We start from the raw sequence: 13,100 nt of genomic DNA on the forward strand, positions 1-13,100 counted from the left end.
AGTTCGATCAGGATCCTCAACAGAGTGGGTTGACCAGTCAAAGTCACGTGTACCCCTGTGCAGCATGAGCAGTTGACTGTCCCCTCTTGGACCTCCCTGCCTGTATTCAGGTGGAGCAGGTCTTGTGCTTCCAACCTTCATGTTTGTTGTAGGGCCTCCGGGAGGAGAGTCACATCCTCACTACAGCCACAGGCCTGATTGCTCTCAGTCAAGCGGGCTTGGAGTAGGAGGTCCCACTGTGTTCTCCAGCCCAGCTTTCCCATGAAGAAACCTGATGCTTTGGGACTATCTACCAGTCCTGGTTGATTCTTCCTTAGCATCCCCTCTCTTCCTCACTAGAGATTCTCCAGAACTTGCTCCAACCTCACCTAGTGAAAGATCTGATAGCCTTTTCTTTTCATGTGCATATTTGGTGCACAAAGATAGTCTTTTTTTTTTTTTGGCTGCGCCCACGGGATCTTAGTTCCCTGAACCCGTGCCCCCTGCATTGGAAGCTTGGAGTCCTAACCACTGGACCGCCAGGGAATTCCCCACAGTCTTTTATCTTTGAAAAACATCAATGAAAACTGTTAAGAGAGTAGATCTTAAAAGTTTTCATCACAAGAAAAGAAAATGTGTAACATTGTATGGTAGCAGATGTTAACTAGACTTATCGTGGTGATCATTTTGCAACATATACACATGTTGAATCATTATGTTGTACAAACTAATATAATGTTATAGACCAATTATACCTCACTAAAAAAAGAAAAACATCAAGAAAATCCATATGAATGAATATGGCAATGCTTGGAGACCTCATGGGCCTGGGATAATAATCTCTCCCATCTGTTTTCCCCAGGAAGCCCCTGAGAGAGGCTCGTTTGTGCCGGGGAAGTGAAGATTCACAGCATCTGGCTCAGCATTCGGTCGGGCTCTCTGAGAGCCAGCCTATGTGTCAGCCGTGAAGAGGCAGGTTTGGGAAGCTAAGTCACTGTGGTCCACAGGTGACTCAGAATGTAAGCTAGATGCTACCACATGGCTGAACCTTGAGGACATTCTGCGAAGTGAAAAAATCCAGACATAAAAGGACAAATATTGTATGATCTTACTTATATGAGGTACCTAAATTAGTCAAGTTCTTAGAGACAGAAAGTGGAACAGAGCTTCCTAGGGCTGGGGGGAGAGGTGCTTGGGGAGTTAGTGTTTAATGCGCACAGAGTTTCAGTTTGGGATGATGAAGAAGTTCTGGGGATGGATGGTGGTGATGGTAGCACAGCAATGTGAGTGTACTGAACGCCACTGAACTGTACACTTAAACATGGTTAGGATGGTAAATTGTATGTTATGTGTATTTTCCCACAATAAAAAAAAAAAGAATGGATCTAGAGATTAATAACAGGATTAGGTGTGGTCAGTGCTCAAGGGATCCCCGGGATTGGGAGGGAGTGCAGGAGGGGTTCTGTCAGTTACGTGATATGAAGTGAGGGCTGTGGTCAAAGGGGGTTGGATTTCGCTTCTTACCTTACATTTCCCAGCTATATCCCTCAGTGGATCTAGAAGAGCAGACCAGAAAGCATCCTCACACACAAAAAGGTACAAATGACACAAACATGGCATGACTGCACTTAGAATACAGCAAGCTTTTGCATTCTCTAGACTTGAAGGAAAGTTCGACCAAAGCTCTCTCTCCCCTTGGCTGCATGTATCCAGATGTGATGACTGCTGTCACTGAAACCAGGCTGGGTTTGCGAGGCACAGCCTTTAACAGTGAGAGTTCCTGAACTTTCTTGGTTTGGGATTCTTTTGAGCATCTGATGGATGACCAGTATTAACTTTCTTACCTGAAAAATCCACATATACACATCCACTCATGGATCCAATTAGGAGTTCATGGGCCTAGGGTTATACACACCTGCTCTAGACGCTGAACAATTTTATCTAGGCATTTGCCTGCCGTGTCAGCCTGTCAGCCATTGCCACCAGGTTTAGGTGCACCAGTTTAGGTGCCAAGTAGGCCCTTGCTCATAGGTACTCCTAGAAGCTGACAGTCTGGGAGGAGACATACAGATTATTGGTTGGGATTTCCTAGTTTTAAGTGACAAAAAACTAACCTACCGAGCTTAAGTTAAACGTCAATATATTGGTTCTTTTAACTGGGATAATGGGTTGCAGGTACTGCTAGTTCAGGTTTAAAGAATATCATCAGGGGACTTCCCTGGTGGTCCAGTGGTTAAGACTCCATGCTCCCAATGCAGGGGGCCTGGGTTCAATCCCTGGCCAGGGAACTAGATCCCACATGCATGCCACAACTAAGGAGCCTGCATGCTGCAACTAAGGAGCCCGCCTGCTGCAACTAAGACCCGGCACAACCAAATAAATAAATAAATATTTTTTTAAAAGTATCATCAGGATTCAGTCTCTCTCTCCATCTCACAATTCTGTTCTCCTCTGTGTTCTTAGATTTTCCCATGGAGGCAAAGCTCTAGGCATCCATATTAGTACTAGTGATTTTAGGAGGAGAAACAGATTCTTCTCTTCCAGGATCCAAAGCCTCAAGAAAATGTTCTACTTGGGTCACAGACCCACCTTCTCTCTGTGGCCAGCCTGCATCTTGTACTTCCCCATGGATTGGGGATGCAGGGGCATGTAACTGACAGTCTTAGAAAGTAGAGAAAGGAGTTCCTGAGAAGAAAAGGTCCTGGACAGAATACAAGTAACAGACATCTACTGCAGACATGTATGAAAATGACTGTAAGTCCGCATGACGAATACTATAAAGGAAGCACTGTGAGGTCTAGTGGGGACAGAGGAGGGGTCATCAATTCTACTGGATATGTTTTGGATAAAGACAGGTAAAGCTTCATGAAAGATATCATGTATGATCCAGTTCTTTAAATAAAAACAGAAATATATTTATTTTGCTAAACATTGTTTATCAATAGCTCCATGGCTATTGTCTTCTTTGTTCATTGTTTTATTCCCTGATCCAAGCACAGTACCTACATATTTTAGGAACTCTACGAATATTTGTTGGGTTGGAGTTTTAGAACAACAGTAGGGTAACCTCCCATTTAGACTAAGATTTAAAGAAATTGAAGCACAAAAAGATCATGCTGATAAATTGATGTCCCATTTTCTGATTTGTCTTTAGTAAGCTCTTATCTACAGAGACTCAGCTTTGAAATAACCCCAGCACTCCGTTTTATTTGTATTGTTATTATTTCTTGTCACCAACATCTGACAGCCTTGATTTTGTAAGTTCTCAGAGAGTGCTTGGAAGAACTGAAGGTTTTCTTAGTCAACTTGCTTCTCTTTCTATCCAGTCTCTCCCTAGAGAATTTATTTTTTTCACTGTGATCCAAACAGACCTGAAATGACATGGAATTTAGGCAGCCTGCATATATAAACTAATACCTAATCAGGATCTAGTGAAAAAATTACTAAGGTGAGGAGTTTTGATTTAGTAATACTTAACTGTTACTTACATCAAATACCTTTTTTTATTTCTGGCTGCGCAGCATGGCTTGTGGGATCCTGGTTCCCCGAACAGGGATTGAACCCAGGCCCTTGGCAGTGAAAGGCAGAGTCCTAACCACTGGACCACCAGAGAATTCCCTCAAACAGCTTTTTGACCTTCGTTTTGAGTGTCATCACTTCACACCTTAGGCCAGCTCATTCCTCAAAGGTTCTGTGCTGGTTTTTCTCTCCCACTCTCATCACTGGTCCATGCTTGGCCCTCTTTTATTTTATCTACTTGTGTGTTTATTTGTTAATAATATAACGACCGGGACTTCCCTGGTGGCACAGTGGTTAAGAATCCGCCTGCCAATGTAGGGGACACGGGTTCGATCCCTGGTCTGGGAAGATCCCACATGTCGTGGAGCAACTAAGCCTATGCGCCACAACTACTGAACCTGTGCTCTAAAGCCCACGAGCCACAACTACTTAGCCTGGGTGCCACAACTACTTAGCCTGCGTGCCACAACTACTGAAGCCCATGAGCCTAGAGCCCACCCGGGCTCTGCCACGAAGAGTAGCCCCGGCTCGCTGCAACTAGAGAAAGCCCCTTTGTAGCAACGAAGACCCAACACAGCCATAAATAAATAAATAAATAATTTTAGAAAGTTACCTTTAAAAAAATAAAATAAAATAATATAACGACCACCCACGATCTCACTATCCAGTCAGCGAACCAACACAATGACAAAAACTTCCACCTTCTACGTGCTCTGCCCTGGCCCATCCCCCTGCCTCTTCCACGTGTATAGCCACAATTCTGAATCTTGTATTTTTATTCATTCTCGATTTAAATTATTTTTTATCACACATAGATGCACGCAAAGAAGTTAATGATTAGTTTCAACTCTTCTTGACTTTTATTAAAAGGATATTATGCTGTATATAGTCTTCTGGGACTTTTTTCCCATCTAGTTTTCTATTACTAAGAGTTGTGGTTTGCAGTGATTCATTCATCTTCACTGTGGTATAGTATTTCATTGTTTGACTATACCAGCATTTATTTATCTGGCCTCCTGGATACTGGAGTTTAGGCTTTCACATTTCTTGCTCTAATGAGCATTCTCATAAGTGGTTTTCTCTCCCAGTGCACACATGCTGGAGTCGCCCTCGGTTTATACCTATGAATGGAATGTGGGTCCATTGTAGGATGTATGAATGTTCAACTTTGCAGTATAAAGCCAGACTGTTTTCCAAAGCAGTTGTAACAGTTTATACTCTCACCATCCTATTGATCTATCCTCTTCAGCACTTGATACTGTCAGACTTCTCAATTTTTGCCAACTAAATGGATGTAAATTGGTATCTCTCTTTATGGTCCTGATTTGCGTTTTCTGGGTTATTTATAAGGAATTCAATAAATGGAACAGGAAAAAAATTATTATCCATATGAAAAATAAATCAGATTCCTATCTCACATCAGACATGCAAATCAACTCCAGATGGATTAAGGATTCAAATATCAAAAGCAAAACTTTAAAACTTTCAGAAAAAAAATATGAGTGAATATCTTTAGATCTGGAGGGTAGGGAAGGATTTCTTAAACACTGGACCCGAAAAAGCCCATTATCAAGTAAGTGTGATGACTTTGACTATATTGAAATTAAAAACTAGTATTAATTAAAAGACATGTTAAAGAAGGTGAAAAGGTAAACTACAAATAGAGAAGATGTATCATATATAACAAAGAATCTCTATCAAGAATATTTTAAGGGACTTCCCTGGTGGCGCAGTGGTTGAGAGTCTGCCTGCCGATGCAGAGGACATGGGTTCGTGCCCCGGTCCGGGAAGATCCCACATGCCGCGGAGCGGCTGGGCCCGTGAGCCATGGCCGCTGAGCCTGCGCGTCCAGAGCCTGTGCTCCGCAACGGGAGAGGCCACAATAGTGAGAGGCCCGCGTACCGCAAAAAAAAAAAAAGAATATTTTAAGAACTTCTACAAATCAATAAGCAAAGGACAATAACCCAATAGAAAAATAGGCAAAAGACATAAATGGACATTTCACAGAAGAGGAAACACATAAAGCCAATACTCATATTGCAAGACACTCCATTTCCTCAATTTAAAAAGCATCTTTTGAGGAAAAACATGATACTTTAAAAACTTAGCTACTATGGTCTTCCTCCAGGCTAAGAAAAAATAACATATAGAAAAATAAACTTAAACATTCATCCAATATTCCAGAAAAAGCAACCAAAATGAAAGAAGAATATTTACCAATGTATTTTAAGCTTATTCTCTGATTTGGAGGACTTCTGCTGCCTTGCACATTGTTGGCACTCAGCAATGATTAATTAGTTGATTGATTCACTGCACCTGATTTTCTGTAAGACTAACTTTGATTTCTTTCAGACTCAGAATAGATGGGCACATAGTTTTAAGACATTAATAAACATTATAGAACATGATCTTCTTTCTCTGAACTCTGTGACCTGTTGGCTATGAGAATAAAGCATCCACTTGAAGGAAGAAATCAGATTTAATCTAAAAGGCCTGGTATAGCTATGGAGCCCCCAGACCCTGTGGTTGAAAACAAAGTGTTTAGTCGGCATTGCTAGGGCGAATGAGAGCGCAAAAGAGGATGGGAATGCCCCCAGGCCCCCTCACATACTGATCTCAAAATCAAATGAATGTGCTTTTATAAAACAGGCACTACATTGTAAGGTGCTCTCAGAGAGCACTGGTTTAGTAAAGGTGACATTCCAGAGAGCAGTTACTTCTTTTGTATCAGATTGTAAAAATGTGAGCTCATAATTGTTTATTTATAATTTTTTATTCAGGAAAACGGCTCAAAATATTGATATTTCTGAAGATTGATCTGTAGTGGAGTATCTAAAGGAAATCGATGTGATAATATTGCCCTGGATTTTCTGCAGGAAGCTATAACCTTATTGTGTATAATCTTTATCTAGATAATGTGAAAATACATACTAAAAGACCTAGAATTCTATGTGTTTTTTGACCCAGCAATTTAACATGTATGAATTAATTCTAAGGAGGCAATCACGGATGAGCCTAAAGATATAGCTACTAGAACATTCATCAAAGCATCACCTATAAAAGTGAAAAAGTAAAAACAATATAAATGTTAAAAATGAGGAATTGATTAAATTGCAATTTACCAACACATCTATTAAAATAATGAGTAAACATATTTGACATAGAAACTGATCATACGATTACTGGTTACAAACAGAATATAATGTATGATCTTATTTAAAATATATACGCCAATGTATGCCTAAGGAAAACAGACTGAAAAGATAGACACCAAACAGGAGAAGAGAAAATGCAGCACAAATGATTTGAAGGCCATGGATTACAGACAGAGTAGCAGACGGAAAAACTAGGAGCACAAACACAAACACAACAAACAAAACTTAGGAATATAATGGGTTGAAGGAATGAAAAATGGAAGTGTAAATCAACTCTCAAAAAGAAAAGTGGGCTTCTCTGGTGGCGCAGTGGTTGAGAGTCCCCCTGCCAATGCGGGGGACACGGGTTCGTGCCCCAGTCCGGGAGGATCCCGCGTGCCGCGGAGCAGCTGGGCCCGTGAGCCATGGCCATTGAGCCTGAGCGTCCGGAGCCTGTGCTCCGCGACTGGAGAGGCCGCGGCAGTGAGAGGCCCACGTACCGCAAAAAAACCAAAAGACAGAAAACAGAAAAGCAGTGAAGATTATGGCTAGAATATGAAGAATATCAGGGCCTAAGTGGTATAATTGTTACACTAAAATTGAAAGGTTTGGATGCTCTGAAGAGTATGTACATCAGGAAAATATGTGTTAGATCTAGGGCTCAATATTTCTTTTCCTTTTCTTTCTTTCTTTCTTTTTTTTTTGGATCTCAGTTTCCCTACCAGGGATAGAACCCTCGCCCCCTGCAGGGCTCAACATTTCTGAGCACCTACTATGTGCCAGGAGCTGCAGGTGTGCCTTATTTTATCCTTTTTGGAAACCCTGGGATAAGTAAGGATCAGAAAGGTCAGGTGGTCTGCTCAAGGTCACATGGCTATGACAAGGTGGAGCTGGGATTCTGAGCCAGGTCTGGGTATTGCTAGTGTACCATGGTGAGAAAGAAACGATTGGTAACTATAATTTTTAATGATTTTGAACTTAAGCCCCAACAATGGAGGAAAAGATCAGCAAACTATGGTATATTACAGATGCCTTATCAGAATCTCAGAAACATTGTGGGCTATTTCTTTTCTTTTTTTTTGGCTGCGTTGGGCCTTCGTTGCTGTGAGCGGACTTTCTCTAGTTGCGGCGAGTGGGGACTGCTCTTCGTTGCGGTGCGCGGGCTTCTCATTGCAGTGGCTTCTCTTGTTGCGGAGCACGGGATCTAGGCGCGCGGGCTTCAGTAGTTGCAGCACGAGGGCTCGGTAGTCCCTACAGTGCAAGCTCGGTAGTTGTGGTGCACTGGCTTAGTTGCTCCATGGCATGTGGGATCTTCCAGGACCAGGGCTCGAACCCATGTCCCCTGCATTGGCAGGTGGATTTTTAACCACTGCACCACCAGGGAAGTCCTATGGGCTATTTCTATAGCTAATATCGTACATATTTATCAGTGGGAATTTTAAGTCTATTACTTTCTCATAGATTTTAGTTTATGAAACTTACATCTTCCTCGGAAAGGTTGTCGGTTTGGGTTCCACATGGCTGACGCTGCCAAACTCATTGTCTTGCCATTATTACATATTAACCTCCTTTGATATATTAATTGAAAATATATCACTGAGCTATGAGTGTGTGAACATCTCATTACAATGAGCATGTAGAGGGTTTTTCCCCCTAGACGATGAGGGACCAAGTTAATTCTCTTCTTTGGGCCATTTGGCTAGTTTGTCATCTTTGAACACAGGAATTTTGATTAGTTATTGTGTTCTAGTGGTGCTGACTGAGGACTGGATTCCTTTCTATCATGTTATTTAGTTTTTCCTGCTTTTGGTACCTGTGGATGTCTATTCATTGCTTCACAGATTTTAAAAGAACTATGCTTTATAAACCAACATGTACTTAAAAGGAAGATACAAATATCCATGTATATTAAGAAATTTAATTTTTTTTACAACTGCCTATCTGTACATTTTATATTGACTTTTTTTTTTTTTTTTTTTTTTTGCGGTACACGGGCCTCTCACTGCTGTGGCCTCTCCCGTTGCGGAGCACAGGCTCCGGACACGCAGGCTCAGCGGCCATGGCTCACGGGCCCAGCCGCTCCGCGGCATGTGGGATCTTCCCGGACCGGGGCATGAACCCGCGTCCCCCACATCGGCAGGTGGACCCTCAACCACTGCGCCACCAGGGAAGCCCAATACTGAATTTTTCTTTTGAGGATCATAATGAACTCATAGATGCTCACAGAATCACCCAGTTCAACTAAGATAATTTATACCAATGGTTCTCAAAGTGTGGTCTCTGGACCACCAGCAGCAGTTTCACGTGGAAATCTGTTAGAAATGCAGATTCTTGGGCCCTGTTACAGACTTCTGGGGGTGGGCCCAGCCATGTGGGTTTGAACACCTCCAGATGGTTCTGATGCTCTCTCAAGTTTGAGAACCACTGATTTACACTGTATATGAAGATGACGAAACTTAAATTGTCATTACATGCCACGTGGGAGCGCACTCTGAGTTACTCGACTGCAGCTGTTTTTGAAAAGCATCTTTGCTCTCTGGAAACAAGATAATCCAGATTCAGACTGATTTTTTTTCCCCTTCCCTAAGATATTCAATAAGCTTCTCTCCAAGGAGTCCTTTTTCCATTTAGTGAAATTAGAGAACAAATTCCTACTGTTAGTGATGTTCACGTTTTGGGGATGAACCGAAGAACAGCTGCTGATGTTGGGACACATTCAATGAGAGAGCTTAAAAGTTCTGTACTCGCATTGATGTTTTTTTCCCATTGAACATATTAAGTTACTGGATTCTACTTTACTTACAGTATGAGGTTTTATTGAACACTAAAATTTTCAACGACACTAAAATTGACAACATAGAACCTACTTTCTTTGTTTCTTTTTCATGCAAAGTTACCCAAACTCTTAATTTTTAAAAAATTAGACTTCATTTCCTTCTCAAAAGGTCATCCTTTTGAAGAATATTTCAAGGGGATGAAAGTATCATCCAGGGAGAGAAGAGGATAGCTTTATAGTAAGCTCCTCTCCACAGGGTGGGGTCACGAGGTATGTTACTTTCACCGCCCTGGGAACCGCTGTAGCTGGTCTGTTTTTTATTATTGAAAACCTATCGTTGTCTTATTTATATTTCATTGCTATTAGTATTGTCAAGTATTGAAAGTTCATAATAATGCAATTGACAAGGAAATTTAGTTATCTGAGATATACATTTTAAAGTAATAACTAGAATTATGACTTATAACATTATACCAGAACATATAAGATTTTTAGAAATTTCATGTAATGTCTGAAACATTTATATTAACATATTTCCATACAAATAACCCAAAGAAAGTTTAGTATTAGTTGTTTCTTTGTTTGTTTGTTTTTTTATACTGCAGGTTCTTATTAGTCATACATTTTATACACATCAGTGTATACATGTCAATCCCAATCGCCCAATTCAGCACACCACCATCCCCACCCCCCCGCGGCTTTCCCCCCTTGGTGTCCATGCCTTTGTTCTCTACATCTGTGTCTGAACTTCTGCCCTGCAAACCGGTTCATCTGTACCATTTTTCTAGGTTCCACATACATGCGTTAATATACGGTATTTGTTTTTCTCTCCAACTGTATCTTTTGTGACTAATTAGAGGAATGTGTGTGGTAGACATTCATTCATTCAAATGAAAATTAGGTACTTACCTTGTGCCTGGCGCTGGAATAAAAAGCACCTCTGCAACTTGCCAAGGTGGTATGGGGTGCAAAAAGAGTGCTAGCTCATTTCTAGAATTAGAAGTTCTTTTTTCCTCTGTGACATTAAGATGCTACAAAGGGCTGGAGAGTAGCTTTAAGCCCATGTTCTTCTTTCCCACTGAGTTATGTTTGTGGCTTGAACCACTCCAATTCTTCACCCGTAATCAAGTTAGGCAAATGGCTTTTGAATGGCTGGGGGCTGTGGGTATGATGGGGTGGAGGCAACATTGCAGGAGAGAGCAGAGAAAACAGGACAAGATCCTGGTGCTGGGAGTGGACTTCTGGGGATAGCTCTCTCCTCTTTTTGCTCCCCAGATGGTGGCAGCAGAAAGTCTTAGAACCTGGCACTAGGGAAACTCCTGTCTTGATTCTGCCTGAGACTCACAGTGGGTTGTTTTGGTTTAAAATCACATTAAAGTGTTTTCTTTCTTCAGGAGTTAAAAGTTAAAAGCACACCTACCGTATGATCCAGTCTTTCTACTCTTAGGTATTTATCCAAGAGAAACAAAACCATCTGCCCGTACTTGTGTACCAGCTTTATTTGTAATAGTCAAAACTAGAGCCAACCCAAATGTCCATCAACTGGTGAATAGATAAACTAATTGTGGTATATCCATACAATGGAATATTATTTAGCAGTAAAAATGAGTGAGCTATTGATACCCACAACAACATGGATGAATCTCAAAATAATTACAGAAAGAGAGTATATACTGTATGATTCCATTTATTTAAAATTCTAGTAAATGCAAACTAATCTATAGTGACAGACAGCAGATTAATGGTTGCCTGAGAATGGGGCTGGAGGGGTGACAATGGGACAGGAGGAAACCTTTGTGGGTGGTGGCTACATTCACTATCTTATGAACAGATGTCAAAACTTTTCAAATTGTATATTCAAAATTTGTGAAGTTTATTGTATGTTGATTATATTGAGATAACTCTGTAAAAAAAAATCACATGGAGGTATTTTTCTTTCTTTGAAAGGTCACTTGTTTTCTATGCCATGACTTCATTTACTGGTTTTTTTTTTTTTAATAGACTTTACTTTGAAGAGCAATTTTAGGTTCACAGCAAAATTGTGTGGAAAGTACAGAGACTTTCCGTATACCTCCTGCCCTCACACAAACACAGCCTCCCCCATTATCAACATTCCCTTCTGCAATGTTGCTGTGGGGATTAGAGTTGAATGTCTTTGAGAGGCTGTTATTCAACCCGCTGCAGCATCCTTTGGTGAGAATATTCGTATTCCTAAGATTCGTCCATGTTGTCTTGGGTCAGTAGTTTGCTGCTTCTTTGCTGAGCAGTATTCTGGTATATGACTGTACCACAGCTGTGTGTCTATTCTTCTGTTTGAGGACATTTGGGTTGTTACCAGTGTTTGGCTATTATGAATAAAAATTCATTCTTATATTGTTTTTTACTTTTCTTGGATAAAAATGTAGAAGAATTGCTAGATCACAGGGTAATTGCATGTTTGACTTTTCATGTGTTTATTAGTCATTCCTATATCTTCTTTTGTGAGGTGTGTGTTCAAGTGTTTTGCCCATGTTTTGTTTTTCCTAGGTTGGTTGTTTTTTTATTATTAGTTTGTAGATAATCTTTCTATGTCCTAAAAACAAATCCTGTGTCTATTATATGGATTTCCACATTTTCTTTCAGTCTGGGGCTTGCAGTTTTCTTTTTGTAATAACATCTGATGAACAAAAGTTTTAAGTTTTGATGAAGTCTGATTTCTCAGTTAAAAAATGATTAGTGCTTTTTATATACCATCCAAAAATCTTTCCTTACATCCAAGTCTTGAGGATATTCTCTTATGTTTTCTTCTAGAAACTTTGCAGATTTAGCTTTTACGTTTAGGTCTATGATCCATTGCAAGTTAATCTTTGTGTAGGGTGTATAGTAGGTGTTATTGTAAATTTTTTTCTGTACAGATATCTAGTTCTTCCAGCACCACTTGTTGAAAAGATTTTTATTTCCTTGTTGAATTGCATTGACACCTTTCTCATAAATCAGTTAACCAAATATGTGTGTATGTATTTCTGAACTCTTGTCTGTCCCATTGGTCTATTTGCCAATCCTTGGCCAATACCACCATTTTAATAAATGTAACGTTACAGGAAGTCTTGAAATCAGGTAGTGTAACGTTACTCTCTTCTTTAAGATGATTTTCACTACTATAGGTCAATTTTTGGCTTATATCACTGTTGTGAGTTGAATGGTCACCCCCTTCCCCCAACGATATATTTAAGTCTTCACCCCTTGTACCTGTGAATGTGACCTTATTTGGAAAAAGGGTCTTTACAGATGTAATCAAGTTAAGATGAGGTCATACTGAATTAGGGTGGACCCTAATCTAATATGACCGGTGTCCTAAGAAGAGACAAAAACATACAGGGGAAAGGCCATGTGAAGATGGAGGCAGAGATCAGGGTGATGTACCTACAAGCCAAAGAAAGCCAAATAGTGCCAGCAAACCACCAGAAGCTAGGGGAGAGGCATGGAACAGATTCTCCCTCACAGCCTTCAGAAGGAACCAACCCTGCTGACACCTTGATTGTGGACTTCTAGCCTCCAGAACTGTGAGAGAATAAATTTCTTTTGTTTTGACCACCCAGTCTGTGGTACTTTGTTACGGCTGACCTAGAAAACTAATACAGTTAATGAAACACAACTCAAACTTGCTTAAGCAATAAGGAAATGACTATCTCTTACACCTCCAGAGTTGAGGG

The 13,100-nt window shown here is 40.6% G+C and overlaps 1 protein-coding gene across 1 annotated transcript in view; it reads left to right on the forward strand.

Moving 5' to 3' along the window:
* The window catches only part of NAA16 (N-alpha-acetyltransferase 16, NatA auxiliary subunit), an 89,758-nt gene extending 79,523 nt beyond the window's left edge, over window positions 1–10,235 (forward strand). Inside the window, exon 20 of the mRNA XM_022574930.3 lies at window positions 842–10,235. Coding sequence (XP_022430638.1) covers window positions 842–880 — 39 coding nt within the window. The 3' untranslated portion in view covers window positions 881–10,235. The remainder of the gene's footprint in view (window positions 1–841) is intronic.
* Window positions 10,236–13,100: the final 2,865 nt, after the last annotated feature.

The sequence above is a fragment of the Delphinapterus leucas genome, chromosome 18, assembly GCF_059928025.1.
Source record: "Delphinapterus leucas isolate spDelLeu-1000000601 "Yukka" chromosome 18, BTC_Dleu_Yukka2, whole genome shotgun sequence".
NCBI classification, from domain to species: domain Eukaryota; kingdom Metazoa; phylum Chordata; class Mammalia; order Artiodactyla; family Monodontidae; genus Delphinapterus; species Delphinapterus leucas.